Source organism: Pseudorasbora parva, chromosome 25 (assembly GCF_024679245.1).
Source record: "Pseudorasbora parva isolate DD20220531a chromosome 25, ASM2467924v1, whole genome shotgun sequence".
Classification (NCBI taxonomy): domain Eukaryota; kingdom Metazoa; phylum Chordata; class Actinopteri; order Cypriniformes; family Gobionidae; genus Pseudorasbora; species Pseudorasbora parva.
In genome coordinates, this window is record NC_090196.1 from 16,009,938 (window position 1) to 16,035,017 (window position 25,080).

The 25,080-nt window shown below is 38.0% G+C and overlaps 1 protein-coding gene across 3 annotated transcripts in view; it reads left to right on the plus strand.

Moving 5' to 3' along the window:
- cib2 (calcium and integrin binding family member 2) overlaps positions 1-25,080 on the plus strand; it is a 48,957-nt gene that overhangs the window by 12,244 nt on the left and 11,633 nt on the right. For 2 of the 3 annotated variants that reach the window (XM_067435861.1, XM_067435862.1), the window contains one exon: positions 7,853-7,887. Coding sequence is in view for 1 of the 3 variants with exons in the window: in XM_067435860.1 (XP_067291961.1) it covers positions 2,058-2,108; positions 7,853-7,887 (86 nt within the window). In the remaining 2 variants the exon portion in view is untranslated. Of the gene's footprint in view, positions 1-1,794; positions 2,109-7,852; positions 7,888-25,080 lie in introns of those variants that run through there. The other variant, XM_067435860.1, reaches the window with a different exon arrangement.

Genomic DNA, 25,080 nt, shown 5'->3' on the forward strand with positions numbered 1-25,080 from the left:
GAAAAGTACATAGAGATTTTGGAGCATAATATGCTGCCTTCAAGAAGATATCTTTTCCAGGGACGTCCATGCATATTTCAACAAGACAATGCAAAACCACATTCTGCACACATTACAAAGTCCTGGCTGCGGAGGAAGAGGGTACAGGTACTTGACTGGCCTGCCTGCAGTCCCGACCTGTCTCCAACAGAGAATGTGTGGCGCATTTTGAAGCGCAAAATGCGACAACGAAGACCCCGTACTGTTGCCCACCTTAAGACTTGTTTGCAGGAAGAATGGGACAAAATTACACCTGAAACACTTCATCACTTGGTGTCTTCAGTCCCTAAACGTCTTTTAAGTGTTGTGAAAAGGAATGGCAACATTACAAAGGGGTAAATGCTTTACTGTCCCAACTTTTTTTAAATGTGTTGCAGGTCTGAATGACAGGAAAGGATGCATATTTACAAATTACATGAAGTTCACCAGACAAAACATGAAATATTTTGTGTTCATATTGTCTGCAATGAAGTACAAGTCAAAGTAATTTTAGAAATCACTTCTTTTTTATTTTATTTGCACATTCCATACTGTCCCAACTTTTTCTGATTTGGGGTTGTATATATATATATATATATATATATATATGCTATATCAATGCTTCTCTAAAGTTTTTTTTTTACATTTCTTTATACTTAATACTTAATAATTGTTTTTGCAATGGACAGATTCCATGAATGTTAAGTTCTTCATGGAAGCATTTTCTAAGAATAATTTAAACAAATAATTGAGTAATTTATACGTATATATATATGAACTCAAGTAATAATTGAGTTCATATATATATATGAACTTTAACATTCATGGAATCTGTCCATTGCAAAAACAATTATTTAAAGTTGAAAAAAGGTTATATTAAAGTATAATTAAATTATAGTTTCCCGAAAAAGGAAAGTTGACGGGACGGCATCCATTGACTTCTATATAATAAATAGGCCTACTGAAAATGCCGTCAACTTACATTCTTCAGAATATCTTATTTTGTGTTCAACAGAAGAAAGAAACCCATGCAGGTTTGGAACAACTTGTGGGTGAGTAAATAAAATAAAAAAATTCTGAGAAAAGAAAAAAATAAGTTATTTTATATTTTATGATTTGTTCATTGAAAGGTTCTTTGGGGAACCAACGTGTGTGTGTGTGTGTGTGTGTGTGTGTGTGTGTGTGTGTGTGTGTGTGTGTGTGTGTGTGTGTGTGTTTGTTTATATTACAATGTGGGGAGGGACCAAATGTCCCCACAATGAAATATAAACCTGAGATCACCTATATTGTAGGGGCCAGCCAGCGGTCCCCACAATGTAAATGGATTCATAAACATAGGCTATTTTTTGTTTTTGTTTGTTTAATGTAAAAATGCAGAATGTTTCCTGTGATGGGTAGGGATAGGGGCAGGTAAGGGGTGTAGGGGGATAGAAAGTACAGTCTGTACTGTGTTAAATCCATTACACCTATGGAAAGTCCCCACAATTCACAAAAACACAACGTGCGTGCGTGCGTGCGTGTGTGTGTGTTAAGATTTGCTTTGTTTTTTAGTAATTAGCCTACTGTACAACTAGTGGTGAATTCAGGTTGATCAACCTGATTTTTGTTAATTAATATTACAGTAATTACTAGACTAAATAAAACGTAACATTTGCAGTTTAGGATTCATTTATTTTAGCCTTTAAAATAACATATACTCGGTGTTCCAGGCTGCCCCCTGGTGGTGTAAAGGTGTTAATTGGTTCAAGAATCATTTTCATTGAGAATTCCGTCATAGTGAGAGCGAACAGCGACAGTGCGAGTACATACTGCACGCGTCAGGAACGGTGCGCGTCAAACAAGTGTAACGTTTCTTGAGCTGTTTAAGTATTTATGGAGAGTGTCGCCTTTACCACCAACAGGCATAGGCTACTTCAAGAAGGACTGAAATTTCATGCTGGCTCCCAATTTTCTCGGCTGGCCAAACCGTGGACATAAATGCCTAGAACAGAGAAGACCAATGTGATGCATCTGCACGAGAGGAAAATCACTCGACTAAGATGGGTAATAAGCAAACGATATTTACTGATGAACAGCTAGACGCCTATCAGGTAAGAGACTAGGCTTTATCATTCTTTGATAGAGAGAACAGCAACACAATTAAGTTTTAGCTGAAAGAATGAACAGAATTGTGGTTTTGACATTCTTTCTTATCTCCAAATAAATAAAATAAAAATAAAAACAGGAAAGAAAACAGCTTATTTTGGAAACATGTACATCTATGCCTTTACAGTCCTGTTCTTTATATCAGTATGATAAAAAATGATTAACATCATATATATATATATATATATATGAAATATAAATAAATACAAATTAAGACAGTAAGGGGGAAAAAAACTATTTTTGATAAATAAAAGCTGGCATCAGTGTTTAATCCCAGAGATGGTCTGTGTGATTTTATATGGGGCTTCACCTTGTTCTTAGTTTATTTTATTGTCTGCGGCATACAAGTCAATTTATTGTCTTTCACAATGTGCAGATTGTATGATTTTGCAAGGAAATTCTGAGTTTGTCATATATAGCTGTTGCACATTTTTGAGCCTTTTAAACTCTAAACTAGTCAAAATGTCAGTATTTAGTTCTGTAAATCTTCATGATGTTTTTAAAACCATGCACCATATTGGTCAACACACAGAAGCAAGCCACTTATAATCATATAGCATGAATCATATATTATTACTTAACCTCTGAGCGTTGAGGCATATCTGAGGACATCTGATCATATTGTTCCATAGAGCTTCTCCTCCTCGTGCGTGAACATGTGAGAAGAGAAGATGCTTTTGTCTTCGGTAACCGTAGTCTGCCATGCTTTGGCGAAACATCATCTACTGCTTCGAGAAGGACTCAGATAGTCTTAAATATTAATACAAGTCTAAGAAACCTAATTCTGATTAGTAATATTAAGCTGTTGGACTTTCTGAAGTCCTGTTTTTTATTCTAGCAGCATGAAACATAATTACGACAAACAAATGCATATATATATATATATATATATATATATATATAGAGAGAGAGAGAGAGAGAGAGAGAGAGAGAGAGAGAGAGAGAGAGAGAGAGAGATGTAGTCTTGGAATAGATTTGTGAACTAACATTGGTTCACTGAGTCAGATATTAGGGACATTTGAAGTAAGCATCTGAGTTTCCCATCTGCCAATCATCAAAAGTCCATTAAGGAGATCAATGGCTGTTAGCAACAATGGCCGCCGCTCCTTGTGCTCTTTAATCACTGGGTTGGATGTACCTGGATCAGTGGAGCTTGGCCATTTGGCTGATAGACTCATTTCTCAGAGCAGCCAAGCCTTATTAAGTCATTCATTGTGCTGTAAAAGTGAATCAGGCATGTGGGAGAGAATATTGCAGCAAATTTGGTAGATAATCCTAAAACAATCATTTTTTTTAAGGCACATTTTGTTTGCAATGATAAACAAGTCCATGTCTTAAAGGAGACATCCAGAAATTAGGATTCTGTCATCATATCCTTGTTTTCAATTCTGCATGGATTTTTTTTCTTTCTTTCTAAAGTAGATGTTTCGTAAATGGTGATCAAATGGTGAACAGTCAACTCCATTCCAGTTTCACTTTGACTTGATTCAGATTCATTTTGGAATATTTCAGTTTTAATGTTATTTTAAATATGAACATACAGGACAAAATTATTCAAACTTTCTTATTCCTTTAAAGAACCATCAGAATAATTATTGATTTCAGAAATAGGCTACACTGGCCATGCTGTATAGTTTTCTTTTTCTTTTTATTAATAAGGAATAAGAACATTTCTTAATAAGGAAACTCTCACCCTATACATTTAAAGGGATAGTTCACTTTGAAATTAAATGTTGATATGTTTTAGCTTACCTCATGGGTATCCGAGATGTAGGAGTATTTGTTTCCCCAGTAGTTTTAATTTTGATCATTTTAGGTCAAACCGTTCTTGTCTGTACCTCACATAATGCAGGTCTATGGTCACCACCTCAAAGAGCATACACAGAGAAGTCCAAATTAAACAATCCCCGATCGTAAGTACTCACTGATGGCCTAAGACACGAAACGAGTGGTTTGTGTGAGAAAACGAACAGTATTTATATCGTTTTTACCTCTTGTACACCACTACGTCCGACTGATCCGAGGGCGCGCGTGCGTGTTTCCTGTGGTGTGCAAGAGGTAAAAACGATATAAATACTGTTTGTTTTCTCACACAAACCGCTCGTTTCGTGTCTTAGGCCATCAGTGTGTACTTACGATGGGGGATTGTTTAATTTGGACTTCTCTGTGTATGCTCTTTGAGGTGGTGACCATAGACCTGCATTATGTGAGGCACAGACAAGAACGGTCTGTTTCAGCTGGCTAAATAGCTTTGGTGGGTGCCACAACCTTACCGCTCACATAGGCTCCGATCACACTGAATGATTTACTTAAAAAATGGTTTATAGAGGGAAGCAGGTGTGACATCACTTTGTAGGCCAACCGGCAGTTAGCATCATACTGGTTCCCTCGATAAAAACACAATAGGATTTCCCCATAGACTTTTGGATTATTGCTAAAAACAAGCTCTGTGATCAACAAACGTTTTTGATACTTGCACGCTTTGTCCATCAAGATAATTATCACAGACGAACACAGTTTTTATGAATTTTAAAGTCTAAATGCAGTCGCCAGAAGTAAAAAGCTAAAGGTAGTCAATAAACGAACTACAACGTCACCATCACTACAATTCCGACAACTCTTTCAGTTTTATCTAAAAACATTTTTTACAGAAAGTTTGAGTTAGAATAGTTTACAAGAACACAACTATGAGCATAATGAGGCTGTAAAAGCCGACTGTGTTTACCTTTGTCGGTGTGAAGATGTTTAATCTCCCCAACAGCCTCTGTAGTCCTATTTAGCCACTTGTTAGCAACCGCCTTTTTCAAGACACATGAAGCTTCAAAAAATCATGAGTGGGGTAATACTTATGTATTGTATTTTATGCTGTAGAATAAAATGTGAAAGTGTATTGAGATTGTGTCAGCCATTTAACCAAACCTCGTTCAAAAAACCCAAAAACGAGGGAACCGGAAGTGCTAAAATGCTAACTCGCAGCATTATGCTAACTGAAGATTCATCAATGGTGACGTTTTCCAGCTCTACTAAAAATAGAAAAAACAGCCATAAAGAGTAGCATAACATTTTGCCAGACATCTCATAACGAGGTACATTTCGATGACCCCTGTTTATTTATAATAATATTTTTAGAGTGCAGGACTATTGCCTACTGTACAATTGGGATTTATAACAATGTAAGGAAGCAGAGAGAAGGATTTTAGAAAAATCCTGCTGCGCTTGTACCTGTATATTATGTCTCTATGACGTAATTATAAGAAGTTATAAAGAAGCCATTTCTTTGTAAGATATGTGAGCTATATCTATGGTAATAATTTAACATCGGGTCATCTATCCTCTCGGCTAATAACTCGCAGCTGTGGCCTTACCTCACATTTCACAGATTCAAGCCGCAATATTTCAAATTAACGAGCAATTAACAGTACTCAAAGGCTTATGCACATAAATCATGGAACGATCTTCCAGGCTGCTCCGTTGATTTGGAGGATGTTTTTTTTTTTTTTTTTTTTTTAGCATAGAGCTGGCTGGGTGTTCGGGTAAACATCATAAAGGAGAGCTTAATCATTAGCTAATAAATCTGTCGGCTCAGGTCAGCAAGGCTACAGTGAGTACAGTGGGATACACAGACCTGGGAACAGTCTCATAATGGGTTTTTAGGCGATTCGTGCTACAGTGGGCCGACAGCTGTCGCCATTCCCTGCGGTCATATTGCCAGGGCTCATTTCATGTGTGTGTTTTTTTGTGATGGGTAACACTTATCATACACAGTGAAACCTAAGAGGCTTTGTGTGGCAATACAAAAGGTGTTGAAAAGGCAGACAAGGAGCTCAGGCGTTGATCCACGTGCAGTCATGCAGTGTTAATGAAAAAACTGTTGCTTAACGTGTCAGATTCACAGTTCACATGATTTGGCTCATACAAGTTTCTGTACTCTAGTTTGAGGTACATTCAAAAGAAAGTAATACTTTTATTCAGGAAGGATGCATTAAATTAGTCAAACATGGCAGTATAGACATTTATGTTTCAAAAGATTTCAAATAAATGCTGCTATTTTTTAACTTTGTACACTGTAAAAATGTAGCCTGGATCTCAGCCGAACTTAGCCCCGCCCACAATTTTTTTAGGTCGGGCAGTTCGGTCTGGCCTCGCTCCATAGAGGAGTAATTATCTTCGAACAGAAACTGTTCGGACCAATGAAATCATCAGGGCGGGCTTTAGACGATGACGGACAGATGATCAACAGTAACGTAATCATCCACCTCATCAAAGGGGCGATTATATTTGTTCAAATCCTAAACGGAGAGCTTGTTTGTATATGCATTCACCTTCACAATTTCTCTCAGAAATGATGATCATGTTGGGTAAGTACTCTGTGTATCATAAAATTATTTTATTTTTTTACAACACTGGCAAAGATCGTTTATTCCAGCGCGTGTGCAGACAGGGTTGCCAAGTTTTTACAACAAAATCCGCCAACTACTATCCCTAAAAACAATAGCTTCTCGGGGGGTTCTCCGGAAAAAAATTGTATTTGGGGGGTAAAATGGGGGGGTATGGCAAGGTTGCCCGCTAAAATTCGCATTCATGGGTCTATATATCACATAATAGGACTTCGCTTCAACCCGCGGACATAGAAAACAACCTGAGGGAAAAAAACGCGGACTTGGCAACACAGTGCAGTTGAACTATGTTGACGTCGCTTCGTTGCTCTGATTGGTTGTAGGTCTATCCAATTGAGGTCTTTCCTGGTTCGGTTGAAACACGCCTCATAATCACTGCCCAATGGAGCAGTTTCAGACTCATATTCTGACTAGAAATGAGTATGACCACGTCAGGCTAGTAAACATGGTTATGATCCATAAGATATGACAACATATGCTTTAACATTACATTAAGCAATGTTCAACTTTAATGCTTCTACTCATTTTTCTTAAGTCAGTTAAATGTAATTTGTAATGTAAGTTGAGTTGAAATTACTTAAACAACCAAGTTGAGTGTACTTCAAAATTTAAGGCAGCAACTTTTTTTATAAAGTAAAATTATCACGGTTTCTACTAAATTATTAAGCAGCACAAATGTTTTCTGTATTTATAATAATATGAAATGTTTTGTGAAAAAAAAATCATCCTATTAGAATGATTTCTGAAGGATCATACCAGACAGTGAAGACTGGGGCTGAAAATACAGTTTTGATCACATGAATAAATTACATAAAATAGAAAACAAATAAATGAAGCCTTGGTGAGTGTAAAATACTTTCAAAAAATGTAAAAAAAATAATATTACTTTTCTCAATTTTTTACTTCTCTCACCTAATGTGATTTTTTATTTTGTGATTTTTTTATATTAAGCACAATATTGCAGTGCTACCCGTTGAGCTATCACTAAAATAGAAAAAAAAAAATGGGTTTCGGCCAATCAGAAATTCTCTCTGCATGGGATTCATTTTGTGTGCTTTTGTTTACTGGCTGATACTTTATGAGGGTGGGGTTTTGGTGAGAGAGTGTGGCCTAATTATGCAGTCTTGCAAAAGTTAGCAAAGCGGTAATAGGCTACTTACAAAAGCATGTAGAAATTATGCTTGGGTTTAAACCAGATGTTTTTACTATTAATTATTATATATTTTTTTGTATTATAAAATGCAGTTATCATGTGTGTTCAGAGAAGTGATTTTGGGTTTTTTTCATCTTAGGACTGCACCTTCTTCACCCGCAAGGAGATTCTTCGGTGAGTATAGACCTTTTTTTGTGGCATTTTCTGTGCTAATTTTGGGAAGGAATTCTGTGGAATCCAGCTAGAGTACAATATGAATCTGAACTTAACTACTTTCATAATCAATACAAGTAGAAATTTGTGTTAGAAGCTATTGTGTTTTGGTATTGTGTGTTCTTCCAGTTTGTTCAATTCCACTGCATTCCACTTGCTCTTACTAACCATGTCTAAGATCTATATATCACTCTCACTCCATTCATTCAACTGATATTTCCCCTGTCAGCAGTTCAGCTCCAGTGATATTCATCCATGCTCATTCATACAGACCAACCTGCATTTAACAGTCCGCTGGCTTCATTAGTATTCCATTCACAGGCTGTGCACCATTTGTTTGACTGAAATTCATACGGTTGCTCAGACGAGACCCGAGATCTAATAAAGAGATCCTGACCATTATAAAGGTTCTTTTTATGAGAATTGCCCTTAATGTGAGCGCCATTTATGCAAATTTGAGAGTCCTGAACTCTAATCTAAAACTCTGTTACAAATCTAGTGAGCTCACTTGCTTTCTGCTGTCTACATAAGCAGTTGCCTTTTAAGGAACCTCACAAGTGACTGATTTGGAACGCTCTACATCAGCAGCAACACAAATATTAGGTAAAACTTGGGTAGTTCTCGATTTCGTAATTTGGGACGCTCTACATAGGCAATTCTGCGCGTCATTCTACATAAATTAATGTAAGACACACAAGAGTTTTGAAATGTTAACTACGTGTTGCCAAGAAATATTGGGTAAAATAGTAAAATTTGAATCGGATAGTTAATTTTTTAATAAACTACCTATTTAAAAACAATTTTCAGTATAGCGCTAGTCAGATAAAGCGCACAAAATTCGATTCATGATATGTGATACTCAGACTTTTTTTTCGCTGTATTTTTTAGTATTGAATGAAATGTATTTTTTGCATCCCCACAATTCAATGAAGCACACAAGACATTCGACAAACTATTAATTTAAACGCATCTAAGCTAACAATGTGATACTCAAACTTTTCTGTCGCTGTATTTTTTAATTAAATGTATTTTGCGTGCCGCTACAATTCACATGAAGCAAATGAGATTTGGCCCACGATTGGTTTCATCTGTTCAACATTAGCATGTAGCTAAGCTAATACTCTAACAAGCGGTACTAAAATAATACATTTTTGGTTAATTAACCTTTTTTAATGCTACAGTATTGATTGAAATGTGTATATAGCCAAGTTTTGCTCAATTTAGGCATTTGGACAGTCAGCAATTCTAAGCTAACCTATACATTAAAATAGGAGATTGTACTTTTTAGTGCTGCTTTTCAGCACTGAATAAAATATATATCATGGATTGACCTTTTCATCACAGCTTTTCAGTACTTAAGTAAAATGTAAGTATATCTTTAGCCAACTGTTTTCTTGGAATGCTCTACAAAGGCATTCTTTGAATTAGAAGCCAATGTTCTAAAGCGAGAAACATTTGTCCTGGTAAATAGAGGGAGAGATTACATCCCATCCAATTCAGATTTATAGCCTCGCGCTGTCTGCAAGAATGTGATTTCTTTCTTGCTTTTTTTGTGGCTCTATCAGAATCTCTCTCTGACAGGCCATGCAGCAAGCAGCAAAGCGTGTAATTGTCTTCAGCCACTAACATGACATTGCCTTGTTCTAACCCGTTGGTATATACATATATAACGCTGTACTTTTGGACCAATGCAGCAGCGTTCAGTGTAGCTTTACTTATCGGCTTTCAATCAATCGGATATTAATCAGCATGAGCTCCATGACTCAATTTCTCTGCCAACCTAAATTAGACCATGTGGCTGCCCTCCAGAATGAGACTTTTCTCTTGTAAGTTATATAAGATTTATATATATATAAACAATGGTAACAGGATAACTGAGTGATTAAACAGTAGATTAAATGCTAAAAATGCTGCACAGCTGCAGTGAAGTTTTAATGTAGTAGATCAATCAAACAGGATGACATTTTTCAACTTTTAATTTTAAATAGTCTAATATTGCTGTTTATAAGGCAGGTTTTATGTCACAATGGCTGCTGGTTTTGCATCTAGTGAAATTATTGGTAATAAATTGAGGCAAACGTAGCTTGATCTGAATTACAATTAGGGGCTGTTCACATAGCCTGACAAGCCAGAGCCACATCAAGATGTTTGGTCTGGAAACTCACCATTGACAGGGCTCAATCCGAGGGGCGGGATAAACGGTTGTCTTTCAAACTCCCTCTGCACGCGATAGGATAGCGCTACAACCAACCAGAGGAACGAAGGTGAAACAGAGCTTGTTGATAGATTAAACATTCGCCGTATCCGGTCGGCAAAACTCTGAACACATCTTCCCTTCTTAAGAATGACTTCAGTGCCGTTCTTTGTTCTTTTCTCAGAGAAAAGCTTTACTCCAAGTCTTCCAGAGTCGTGGACAAAGCTGATTCGAAAGACCGCCGCCGTTCGCCAGTTTCTGTGTTTACTAGAAGCACGCAAACGCAACTCGGCCGTCGTCATTATGGCCCCCGCCCAACAACTCTATACACGATGTGATTGGCCCGGCAAGAGTTAGGGGAATACAGCTCAGAAGGGTATTGAGAGTTGCTAGACTACACTCGCAGGCAGATTAGATTTGCTGCCGCTAGGGTGCGTCTAGATTTCTAGGCTACTGTTCACACAGAACAGCCCCTAATTCACTGCGCTTCTTTCCCATTGTGTTTCAATTTAAACATGTAATAGACAGACATGTTTGACTGCTTGCACCTCGCATGATACAGCGTTCTTAAAGGGGTCATGAACTGTATTGTTTTATAATGTTTCCTGGGGTGCACTTATAATATTAGTATGATTTTTGCATAATTTATTTAATAATTTAGAAATAAAAGACATTTTCTGTACCCTGATTTTAGCCCTCTGTTTAAAAGGGCGTGTCTGCTGTGAGACTTAAAGCTACACTGTGTAACTTTTTTAGTTTATTCTTAGCTAAAATCACTTAGTTCTTTCAAAAATATATGTGCTCATTAATGTATATTTACTTCTTTCAAGTAATAATGCATTCTCGTAATTTTATAATATACCATTGAAAATACATACGGGTGAGGGGTTCGAATGCTGGTCGCCATGTTGCTCCTCCTTCTTGAAAGTACATTTGCCAAAGAGGGACATACCCGTAAATTCAAGCTTCGCTTTTCACGTTTTTACACTCGATGGCACTGTGTCGAATGTGAAGAGGAGGATTGCTTGAGGCTGCTATATGATGATGGAGGATCACTCTTAAGCCCCTTTCACACTGCACGTCGGACCCGCAATATTTCCGGAACATTGCCGGGTCGCCTTCTGTGTGAAAGCAACCACGTCCCGGAATTGATTACCGAATTCGACCCGGGTCGGGGACCTAGTAACATTGCGGGATATGTATCACAGTCGCCAAGGAAGCGGAAAATTATTAAGACGGCAACGCAACAGGCAAATCAACAAGACAAAAGTAAATATTGGAGTGGCCTTTCCAAGATGGAAAGAGCTCATGAGGAGCAACGATTTTAAAAAGAACGCCGACGTTGCCTGCTTTCTTCTTGACAGGTAATATTAATTCAGCCTATTTGTGTATATTGGAAGTTTTATTGTTGCTTGGCTAATTATATTATGGTGTGCTGTGCATAACACTAGAACGATGTCTAGGATAGTTTTCCTCGTGTCAATTATAATAATAATAATAATAATAATAATAGATTTTATTTATAATGCACTTTTCATTCCGAAGAATCTCAAAGTGCAACAAAGGGGGGAAAAAATAACAAAACAAAAAAGAATAACAAGTAAAAATATAGAATACTACAAACAATCAACCAACACAGAAAACAGAACAGAAACAGAGCTGATGGTGAACAGAAACAGAGCTGATGGTGAACAGAAAACAGAGCTGATGGTGAACAGGAACAGAGCTGATGGTGAACAGAAACAGAGCTGATGGTGAACAGAAACAGAGCTGATGGTGAACACAAACAGAGATGATGGTGAACAGAAACAGAGCTGATGGTGAACAGAAACAGAGCTGATGGTAAACAGAAACAGAGCTGATGGTGAACAGAAACAGAGCTGATGGTGAACAGAAACAGAGCTGATGGTGAACAGAAACAGAGCTGATGGTAAACAGAAACAGAGCTGATGGTGAACAGAAACAGAGCTGATGGTGAAAAGAAACAGAGCTGATGGTGAACAGAAACAGAGCTGATGGTAAACAGAAACAGAGCTGATGGTGAACAGAAACAGAGCTGATGGTGAAAAGAAACAGAGCTGATGGTGAACAGAAACATAGCTGATGGTAAACAGAAACAGAGCTGATGGTGAACAGAAACAGAGCTGATGGTGAACACAAACAGAGCTGATGGTGAACAGAAACAGAGCTGATGGTGAACAGAAACAGAGCTGATGGTGAACAGAAACAGAGCTGATGGTGAACAGAAACAGAGCTGATGGTGAACAGAAACAGAGCTGATGGTGAACAGAAACAGAGCTGATGGTAAACAGAAACAGAGCTGATGGTGAACAGAAACAGAGCTGATGGTGGAAGTCTCTGTTAGCTCCGCAACACACTGTGGTCCACTGCATGTTTTAAATTTCTCCCAGCGGCAGTGTCCTGATGACATCGTCGAGGCATGACAGCTGAAGACCAGATGATGGGTCTTCATGACGATTCAAACGATGGGGATCGCCGCAGCACCATGCAGGAGGCAGAACATTTTTCTGGGCACTTTTGTGGACACACCGGGGTCGGCGCAGAAGTCCAAGCCGCTCCACGGCTCCACGGCCGCAATGCAGGATGGAACAGCGGCGCAGCCGAGAAGCGGAACATCCCAATATCATGCCGGACGCCGATGACGCTGGCCCAGATGACGCTAGCCCGGTGCAAACTTCAGCCACCATGCAGCTTAAGCCCAAGGGAGACTACCAGTGAGCAGTCGCGGCGAGAAACATCAAATGTCCTCCAAACCAGAACCAACCGCAGCAATTCAAACATAAACATTAGAGAAGTGGTGGAAAACGGCGAAACGACGAACAACGTCCTCTCAGTGGCTGCCAGCAATCAGCAACAGTCCCAATTGTAGCTCTGACTGTTAGACTAGTCACAAACATAAGGAAATAAAATAAAATCTAAATCTAATAGTACATTAACATGATTTGTGGGTGGAGAAGCGGCGAACAGACAACGCCAGCGTCCTCTCCCCCACGTTGCCTCAATTATGAAAAAGTATTGTTTACCTTATAACATAAATCCGTGTTCTATGACGGTTCTATGACATGAGATTAATATTTTAATTGCATTATAATTTGTTTGCCTTACGCTAGTGATGTCGTACAATATACAGAATAACGATAGCACTGATAAAAGTTACTTTACTAAGATAAGCTTGCATTCGTCTGGGAACCTGATAGCTGATGTTAGCAATGAACTGGTTAAAAATAACGAAAACGTAAAACTATTATTCATTTTCCATAGATTAATTTGATCATAGATCATTTGGTAAATTAAATAACTGCAAATTATAATAGTTTTCAAAAGTTACCTCATCACTTGAAGCAACACTCACCGAAGAGGTCGAACTGGAAGCCATGACTAAATCGGCCACCGTAGGAGTTGAAACGAAATCGAAATTGAGAGGAACAGAAACTATAACTGGATGGTCATATACCTTTTCACCGCTAGATGGGGGAAAATATCACACAGTGTAGCTTTAAGTTTAAACTCCCCACTGCTGTGATTGGCTGACATCTTTGCTTATGAAATAGCTATGTATTACATGTGGAACTCTCGAAAACGTTTAGCACGTTCTTACTATTACTGCTCTAAACGTTTACTATTTGTGACAAGTGTTGATTATGGCATTTAAATTCAGAACATGGCATGAAAGTTTGAGCATTGTAGCCGATTTTGAGCTCATGAATGCAGTTTCTGCACACTAACAAATGTTTTCATCATAACTTAACAGTGCAAACACAATGTAATTAAGACATTTGTTGCTTACGGGAGTTCGCGCAAGTCCAGAACTCAGTCACTGATAAACTCACTGTTTTATTGACAGCTCCAGCGATTTTAAAGGGAGAGTACTTTGATCGCTTTCTATATATAATTTAATCACAGTTTAAATAACAGATTATTTTCATCCTACTAAGAGTTGACCGTTTAGTCTCTGGTTTGATTTAGAGACACAGACAAAGAACGTCTGACTCTACATGAATCATTACATATCAGAAATCACTGGTCACAGATCAGGCAATAGAATTTACACAGTTATCACAGTTACTTACATGTTGGGGTATTACTGTCGAGTCCATATAATAAAATTATGTTTGGAAAGCCTACGAAATTGCGACTGAGTCCACAGTGAAATGTACTGAATACAAATAAATAATGCTCAACTGAGACTTTCACATTGTTAAAAATAAATAACAAAATTCCTAAAATTTTTAGTCCATCTTTTATCGTTCTTCTCTCCTCATCATCTCACTAACACACCAGTGGGCGGGGCGTTAATTTTCTTCTTCAGAAACAGTCTTTCCTAGCCTGGTCTTATCAGACTCTCATACATTTCATTTGTACATAGAGTCTGGCCACTCTCCATTTACAAGGGTTTATTTCCGCGAAGGCGGGAACTCTGTTGAGGTTTAAAACTATTGGATGTGCCCTGAGCCACTCTGGATCTGCCATAACCAATCGCTAACATTTGGTCGTGACGTATGTCATGCGCCCTTCACCCGTTTCACACAAATCCGTCAAAATAAATGTGCAGGCCACCTCAGTGATAAAACCATAGGATTAAACCTAAAACTCGTGCATTCGGATTGTGATTTATTCACGCCACGGTGGAGGGGAGAGTTTTGTGATCGGGAACGCGCCGCTCAGGTGGCCCATTACCTGCTGTAAATAAAATGTCATATGCTTGGTATGATAATAAATGCTGCCGTAAATAACGGCCCAATTCAAATGTTTACGTGCTTTTATTTTAATTTGTTTGAGCGGTGATAAAATATATTGCTCTTGTAAATACTTGCCAGCATTTTAAATGAATACAAATCTAGAAATGCATCCAAATAACAGCAAAGCAACCGTATGGTGTTCTGCAGTGGTCAAAAATGATTATAAACAGTGAATTTTGAAGTGATATATTCTTGAAAACTCAGAAATGTGGATTCGGACAGCTATTACATCCCGACATGAACTTGGTGTTTGTCGAAAGCAGTAGGTAACACTGCCGGGGATTTTTACGTGGGCGGTGGGAGACAGACGGCAATCCAATAACTGACTAGCCCCTGTAACTGAAATGATGACAATACCTTCCGACCCCACGAGAAACAGTAACCATCAGAATACAGCAACTCCTTCATCACAAACGGAGCGAGCTGGAAAATCTAACTTTTCCTGAATTCCCCCTGTTGGAGGGCCACAACATCATGGCCACCAACAAACCCCAGCAAAGATTGTTCCGGCTTTAACTGCTGGATATTCGGCAGCGGTGCCACAACGGAATGAATGGTTTTGCTCGCATCTTTCTCCGCCGCCATTACTGAACTACAACTCGAACTAGCGCACGACATCAACGTCATCGTTCTCAGCCACTCCCTCTGTTCGCTGACTGGACCGGTAAAAATTGGTTAGAAGAAAACCTAAGAATACACCGTAGTCCCAGACATAGCACTGAAGGAAAATGAAAATTGAGGGGAAGAACTTAGGAGGGCAGAGCCAGGCTAAGTCTTTCCCCTATCTATAGGCACATTCTCTGGGCTTGGTTACAAGCTGTTTTTATGTTCTGAAACTTACAGGATATTCTTAAAGTATGATGACCTCATATGTCAGAAGCTCAAGGAAAATTTGATTTAAAATGTAGTTAAAAGAAATTGAAATCTTGTGTCATTCAGTTAAACCTGTTCTGTGTAAATGGCCTCTGCTTAGGAGGTAGAAATAATTTTTAGCGTAGAAAACTGGCTACTGTCGGGACTTTATCTTTCTTTGTGATTTTATATTTCAGAATTTCACAAAATAATTTTAAGCCCCAAAAATGGGATTTTCTAAAGCAATCTCTCACTTTTTTTGGCACACCACAGTGATTTCTTTTTGCTGTAGTCTAGTAGCATTGTAAACACAAATAGGCTCAGTCACAGTTATTGACTCAGCCGTATTTTACAGCTCAGCTTAAGCGGGCGAACCATTAGTTACAGCTACCAAGAAACATTTTACAATGTTGTTTTTATCTTGCATCCCAGGGCTGCTTTGGTGCATTATATACCCATAACCAGTGCGATCTCATTCATTTTTATAGCTATATTAATGTAAAGTTTACACATACATTACATGTGCAGTTTTGTATAGACAAGAATACGTACAATACAGCCTATTTACGGGGTCTACAATGTAAGAGACTCATTTATGAGTTAATGATGGAGAAACGTTTCAGATTTAATCCTTACAATGTGAAATTAGGTAATTGCGTAAAGAGGTTAAATACATATAATAAGTTATTCGGCAAAGTTTATTTAATATAGGCTATCTAATACGTAAAATCATACAATAATGTACCGCTTGGATTTGTACAAAAACATCCAACTTTTATGTTTTTTTATTATTTTAAGTTTAGGTTTGGGTCATACATATTTCATATCATACAACTAAATGATATGAATTAATACAATTTTGCAACTAGTACTCAAACCATGTTGAAAGGTTATATATGAAAGGGTTTGTGTATGCTGCAATGTCTATCCAATTGTAGGAAAAGCTACTAGAACGTGTGAATGCCCAACCCGATCACATGAGAAAATGGAATTATTTTGTGAACTGCTGACTTATATAAAAATGAAGCATGAAACTCCACCCTAACACAACCCCTAAACCTAACCCATGTGAGCAGATTGCACAAAAACAAATAAACGAGAGCCAAAATCACCAGTAAAATGGATATGAATTGTCATGAGAGGGTTTGAATACTTGTCATAATTCTTACTGTTTTGAGAAAGATAAACATTTGTAAATAAAATTGTAACAAACTCTGTGTTCCGAAGATGCTTTTATGATGGTTGTTCACTGAGACTTTACGGGTAAACGCAGTTGTTCCTCTCACAGCGTAGGATCGCTTTTCAACCCTCACGAAAGACCTGGAACCCAATCTCTTGAGTAGGCACAGACCTGCAAAGTGTCACATCAGGTTTGGTTCATTCCTTTGTAGAGTCCCATTCACGATAACATAAAGAAATAAAGCCTTGTGTTGTGTTATTGGACCTGGCTGTTGTCCATTCCCTGTGCATTAGGTATAAATAAAACAGATTGCCGGCTTTCTGTTCTAATAGGATTGACATATTGCTCTCGGGTTTCAGGATATGCTGTTAATCGCTGTCGTTTGAAGATCAAGTGTCTACTTTAAGAAATTAAAAGCAGATACTGGAGAAAGAGGTACAGTGTCAGGTTACAGTCAAACGACCCAATTACGGTAATACAGAAGCCCAACAACAGGCTCTGATTGGCTGAGCTTTAGCTAGTGTACTTCCCCAAGTCTGACTCATGGCCAGGCCATTTCCAATGCTATACATGCCACTTATATTTTCTGTTAAGTTGGTTTCTGTGTGGGCAATTCAGTAGGCATCTGCCTCCTTTACTTTGCTGTGACTCAGCTTTTAGATTTTATGGAGCTTGTAAGAAAGAATCAGAGTTTTGACGTTAGTGACTTGCCATGACATTGATTATGGGAAATATGATTGATCTTTAATCAACAGCAACTCATGCCACTTTTCCCAACCACAATGCTCTAGTTTCTCTTGATGTTCAAAGCTTTCATTATCCAATGCATTCAACCCTCTATTGCAATATCATCTCCATCTTTTACCAAAACAATCTATGCATCAAGGCTATGCAAAATACACCACTCTCTCTTCAACTGAAAGTGTATTATGTTCAGTCCAATGTTCTTTTCTAGGCATTATGTGTCATTTGAGATTGAACGGTTTGTGTGATGTTTGTCCTGGTGTGCAAGGGATAATATGACATGATTCAGGATGCTGCGCTGCATCGTGTGCAGATGATTTACTGCTGTTTTCTAGGCCATGTCTGTCCGAGTCCCTGGTTGTGGACGTAGAAAACGTTAAATAAAATTTTATTATGATTCTGATAGACGTTTATGTGGATGCTCTTCTATAATGCAGTCTTTAAAATTGTGCGCATTGCAGGCGTTAAATAAACCCACAGAAAAAGATGTGTTTAAGATGGAGATTTTAGGATCTGTTTTATGCTATTTTGAGGGCTCCTGCAATTGGTTTACATGCATCCATGGTACAAAAACCATTTTCTCATAATATACATTACCTCTATTCTCACAGGGTCTGAAACGGTTTAGAGTCCCTCTAAAACCCCTCGATTCTGAGAGCATACTCTGCTCTGATTGGTCAGTTGGCCCAGTCTGCTGTGATTGGTCTACTCTGCTCTGATTGGTAAGATGGCCCAGTCTGTTGTGATTGGTCTACTCTGCTCTGATTGGCCAAATGGCTCAGTCGGTTTTATTGGTCTACTGTGATTGGTTGACCCCTTACACTGCGTGTCAGAAACGTAATTACTTAATAACTTATTACGTTCTGAGTTTCAGCTCCAGATTGGCTATTTCTTTTGGGAGACAATAACTTTTACTGTGCACCATTTAAACTTTGCAGACCTTTTACATTAACAAACAAAAAAGCATAATAAGTAACAAGATTAATGCCTCAGATGTCTTAATCTCTCAACTGTCTTCAAACATTTAAAATCACACAATGCTCTTATAATCTTGAGAGTCTGTTTTTATGTATTGTTTGAATGAATGTCTAATTTTTTTTTACCCATAATTATTTTTCCAAAAAAGTTAACTGTACTGAGTAAAATCTTAATTTTAAGTAAATCTGCATTTTAAATAAATAAAAAAATAATTGTATTAATATGTGTTTAATATATATTGTTTATATAATGCTTACTGCTAAAAAATAAAAATCATGTTTTAAAATGTATTTAGACAAAACTAATAAAATAAATCCAAAATTAAACTGCTCATATTTAATTTGAACTCTTTAGATTAATGATCATCATTTTAAGCCCATCATTTGTCTGATCATTAGCTGAAAAAAAATGTAAATAAATAAAGACTACATATAAAAGTTACAGACAAGAATGTTTTTTTGTACCCTATTAATTAAAAATTCTTTATATTATATTACCCTGAATTCCTCCAAAGGCATTTTGCTGAGCTCACATGAGCAGCTGGTGGTCTTCACGTTGATCAGTACTGGTTGGGATTAATTGTGTTTGTGTGGCTGTGATACTCATCTAATAAGAGAGTCAGTAATGAAAGGCCTCGGTTATCATAATGAAACCCATCCAACAGTCCCCTTGTGACTCACGAGGGCTCATGGACTTTCCTGTGGTGTGTAGGTTCCCTTTGCAAAAACATCTTCCTGTCATATCAACAAATCAGGTGACCTTATCACTATCACACGTTGTTGGGTTGTTGCCCTTCTAAACTGCAATCAGAGAAACCGCAATGAATTTTCTCTATAAAAGATGCACCAGACTTCTCATGTAGGCTATGTGTTTCATGTGGTGGGTTAAAAAAAAATCCATGCGTTTATTAACTGGGATAAAGTGTAACATGGAGGCTGCGTCCATGAAAGGGGTTAATGAGATGTTTAATGCATTACTCTCTAATGGCCATTATAGGCTCCGCTTATTCTTCAGCAATGAACCATTACTGGCTTTTATCTCATGTCCCCAGAGTGCTTTGTAATCCTCTGCTTCTATTACCCATTCGCTGGGTGCTGTAACGCACCAGGATGCTTTGAATAAACTGCAACATATTCCACATAAAAATTAGCTTGATGTTAAATGCCTGGAGCTCTGGATAATAATACCATGCTAGAGCTACTGCTGCTAACGTCAAATCAAATATTGTCTGATGTTTGTCTCTCTAACAAAGTATACTTTACCTGAACTTGAATTTTTGGTTCTAATTTGTGTAGTACTTGCTTGTGCAACAGCTAGGGTGTTGTGAATGGTTGCTAGCTAGGGCATTGCCATGTGGTTGCTAAGGTGTTCTGTGTAATTTAGCAGAGCTGCCAACTCTCACGCATTGGCCGTGAGACACACGCATTTGATTGGTTTCACACGCTCACACGCCACACCCCTTATTTCTCACGCTGAAGTGTCAACCCTGTCGGTCAAATGCCTGAAAGATAAGTTTATCTATAGATCTACCTGATGAGCAACTCTTAATCAGAGCCGGTCGCCTAGGGCCCCGCCTTATCTTGGGAGGCCCCGTCGAGAGCGCATTATTGCAGCGCGAAAGTACATTAATGTAGTGCGCGAGCGCGAATCTCTCTGCTCGCGCGCGGAATATAATGCGCGAGCGCAAATTTCTCTCTTCACGCGCGCGGAATGTAATGTGCCGAGAGCGAATCTCCCTGCTCGTACGCGAGAACTCTGCGTGCGCTCTCAGATACGCTGCACTTGGAAGATTTTTCTCTGGGCTCACTCAGAGAATATGCCTGCACTTAAAACGTGTCCAGTGCAATCGCGAATCTCTGTGTGTGTTGGAGAGAGATGCACGCAAAAAGAACTATACCAAACTAAGCTACTGATTTTAGTTGGTCTGAATCATGGGCGGCCAACTAAAATGGTCTAAATCAATTCCATTTGTTGCCTTCAGTAAATTAAATAGCTCAGTTTTTTTTTCTGCCTGTATTGGGCATAAGATTAGTAGCCTAATGAATGTGTGCATATTGTGAATTAATTTAATAAACGTAGTCACCTTTCCCAGTAGCCTTCAATAAATTAACGTGTCTGCAAAAATGATTCATAAAACATAAATATCAGTTAACCAGATTTACTTTCTTCACTGACGAAAATTGTCCTTGACATGGTTTTTAAGCTATTGTTATCAAATTTTTTTGGTCTTCAGAACATATTAAAATGCACATATGTAGATCATAGAAATCAAAATTTTCTCGGGGGTGCATGCCCCCGAACCCCCCTAACTACCTCACATTTGGAATCTCAGTGATTATAAAACCGTGCCTTTATTATGATTAAGGGATGTAGGTCCTATACAGAATAAGGCCTTAATATTTGATTTATAAGTAGCAATAAACAGCCAATATCCTAATATAGAATTGGACCCTAAACTAAAGTTTTACCATTTTTGTCATACCCTCACTGGATCCGTCATTACTAAGTTACGCCACTGTCTCTATAGTGCTTTAAAATTGTGTGTGTCTATAGGATGTATACAAACCGCCATATAGATGCAAAAAACAAACGAACAATAGTACCCCATTTAAATGCAGATGCATATATAGAGAGAGCTATTATTATTATTTATTTGTTTATTTATTTTTTGCAATTTTTGCTTTGTACGGCAACATTTTGGTTGGCACCACCAAATCTCACTCTAAGTTTTTTTGAAAAGTTGGCAGCTCTGAATTTAGAGTGTTGCTATGTGGTTGCTTAGGTGTTCTGTGTATTTTAGAGTGTTGCTATGCAGTTACCAATGAGTTCTGGGTGATTTAGAGTGTTGCTATATAGTTGGCAAGGTGTTTTGAGAGGATGGGGTTAGGTTCTAAATGGTTTTATTTGCTGCTATATGGTTGCCAGAGTGTTTTGAGTGTGTTAGTGTTGCTATGCCAATGTGTTCTGGGTGTGTTAGAGGGCGTTGCCATCCAGTTGGCAAGGTGTTCTGAGTGTGTTAGATTGTTACTATGTGGTTGCCAAGGTGTTCTGAGTGTGTTAGAGTGTTACTATGTGGTTGCCAAGGTCTTATGAGTGTGTTAAAGTGATGCTATGTGGTTACTAACATGTTCTGAGTGTGTTAGGGTGCTTCTATGTGGTTGCCAATGTGTTCTGAGTGTGTTAGAGTGTTACTATGTGGTTTCCAAGGTCTTATGAGTGTGTTAGAGTGTTGCTATGTGGTTGCCAGGGTCTTATGAGTGTGTTAAAGTGTTGCTATGTGGTTGCCAGGGTCTTATGAGTGTGTTAAAGTGTTGCTATGTGGTAACTAACATGCTCTGAGTGTGTTAGAGTGTTGCTATGTGGTAGCCAATGTGTTCTGAGTGTGTTAGAGTGTTACTATGTGGTAGCCAAGGTGTTCTGAGTGTGTTAGAGTGTTACTATGTGGTTGCCAAGGTCTTATGAGTGTGTTAAAGTGTTGCTATGTGGTTACTAACATGTTCTGAGTGTGTTAGAGTGTTGCTATGTGGTAGCCAAGGTGTTCTGAGTGTGTTAGAGTGTTGCCATGTGGTAGCCAAGGTGTTCTGAGTGTGTTAGAGTGTTACTATGTGGTAGCCAAGGTGTTCTGAGTGTGTTAGAGTGTTACTATGTGGTTGCCAAGGTCTTATGAGTGTGTTAAAGTGTTGCTATGTGGTTACTAACATGTTCTGAGTGTGTTAGAGTGTTGCTATGTGGTAGCCAAGGTGTTCTGAGTGTGTTAGAGTGTTGCTATGTGGTAGCCAAGGTGTTCTGAGTGTGTTAGAGTGTTACTATGTGGTTGCCAAGGTCTTATGAGTGTGTTAAAGTGTTGCTATGTGGTTACTAACATGTTCTGAGTGTGTTAGGGTGTTTCTATGTGGTTGCCAAGGTGTTCTGAGTGTGTTAGTGTTACTATGTGGTTGCCAAGGTCTTATGAGTGTGTTAAAGTGTTGCTATGTGGTTGCTAACATGTTATGAGTGTGTTTGAGTGTTGCTATGTGATTGCTAACGTGTTAAGAGTGTGTTAGAGTGTTGCTATGTGATTGCTAACGTGTTATGAGTGTGTTAGAGTGTTGCTATGTGATTGCTAACGTGTTATGAGTGTGTTAGAGTGTTGTTATGTGGTTACCAAGGTGTTTTGAGTGTGTTAGAGTGTTGCTATGTGGTTGCCAATGTGTTTTGAGTGTTTTAGTGTTGCCATGTGGTTGCTAAGGTGTTGTGGATGGTTATAGGTTCACAAATTGTTGTCTTTCTGTCATTGGATCAGCTCTATTAGCTGTGTATTTTGTGATGATGAGCGATCATAGGAATAACTTATCTGAATTACATCTACCACTTTTACTTTTGTGGTTTCAAAACGTCTTGCAAACCTCACCTAATCTGCATATGAACTCTTACTTACTTGCAGCTCTTTCAGGGATGTTATTTTGCTGTCATCCTGTGTTTCATATAAGTAGTTCCAGTTCTTGCATAAGATGTGTCAGTCCATCTTGATTCATGTGGATGGATTGTGCCTCTGCAATGGCACTGAGATTGGTTTTGATAACAGGGCCAGCGGAGCACGAGAAACAAAATGGACAATCACTGGCAAACCTAATAGAGTCTTGTACTTTATCACCTTCATAAAACACTCAGTTTCTCCTGTTCTCCGCACAGTCCGCCACACTGTTATGCAAGGTTAGCGTAGGGTTATCGGCAATCGTTATGAATTAGCTTGTATTTCCTTGCATCCTGATTGGATGCCTGTGGTGGAGCATGAGATTGTAACTACGGGAGGGACAAGATACAGTATGTAGTGCACAATCATCAATACTACAACTATCTCCACAGCCTCTGCTAACAGCAAAGCTTTTTGTCTGAAACATATTATCATATGTCATAATATAAATATAACGACCCGCAGTTATTGTAATGTACGTGTTCATTATTGACTTCTATGAGCTGGAGCAATTACTGATCACAAGCCTACTACAAAGTAGTGTTTCATATGAAGTATAATATTCGTATTGGTGTTGGGAAAACATCATTTAAAGTGTCAAATTGGTGCGTCACAGTATATTTTTTACATTTATGAATAAAAATTGTTAACCCATAAGAAATTCTTCTTTCTTTCAATATTTTTTTTTAGCAGTGCCTTTATCTCTTTAAAGGGATAGTTCACCCAAACATTTTAATTACCCAATGATTTACGCAACCTCAAGCCATCCAAGTGTATGTGACATTCTTCTTTTAGACAAATACAATCTGAGTTATATATATATATATATATATATATATATATATATATATATATATATATATATATATATATATATATATATATATATATATATATATATATATATATATATATATATATATATATATATATATATATATAAAATCCTGGCTAATCAAAGCTTTTGACAGTGAATGCCAGCCCAAAATTTGAAGACCAAAAAAGTGCATCTACCCATTTTGAAGGTAATCCACATGTCTGACCTCCGGGGTTTGCCCTTCTGAAGCGAATCGATGGGTTTGTGTAAGAAAAATATCCACATTTAACATGTTATAAAGTAAAATATCTAGCCTCCAGTGGACCGCCTTCCGTATTCAACTGTTACAAGAAAGTGTAACACCTTTCGTAGTTCAAAATGCTTACATTACGTCCAACGTCATTATCGCGCCAGTTACGCTTTTGAATACTTAAGGCAAGTTGAATACTTAAGGCAAGGCGGTCTGCTGGAAGCTAGATATTTTACTTCATGAAGTTTTAAATATGGATAATTTTCTTACACAAACCCATCGATTCGCTTCTGAAGGCCTTTATTAACCCCCTGGAGCTGTGTGGATTACTTTTATGATGGATAGATGCACTTTTTTGGGCTTAGGGATGCCATTTACTGTCATTGTAATGCTTGGATTAGCCAGGATATATTTTAATATAACTCTAATTGTATTCGTCTGACAGAAGAAAGTCATATACTCCTAGGATGGCTTGAGGGTGAGTAAATCATGGGGTAATTTTCATTTTTGGGTGAACTATCCCTTTAAGGCCACCTTTATAAACTGCCTCCGAAACTTTTGTCTGTCATAAAAAATTTCGTATCGGGTTTGATTGCATTTCACGCATCTGTAGCAAGCATTTTGATAGGTGTTTTGACAAATTAGAGCCATCACACAAGTGGAGGATTACGAATATGAAAAAACACAACTGAAAATTTCAGACTCTGCAAAGACCTTTAAAGTCTAGAGACCTATGTTGCTTGTCGCTGTATACTATGTGCGATCAGCTTCCTTTTATCCTTTTTTGTTTGTTTAACATTCAATGTTTATTTTGTTTGTTAAAATCATGCTTGCTTTGATTTTTTTTGTTTATCTGTTTTTTGTTGTTATTTTTTCTACTTTGTTTTTAGAGCCTAGAGGATTGTGATGCTTGGTGATGTGTACTA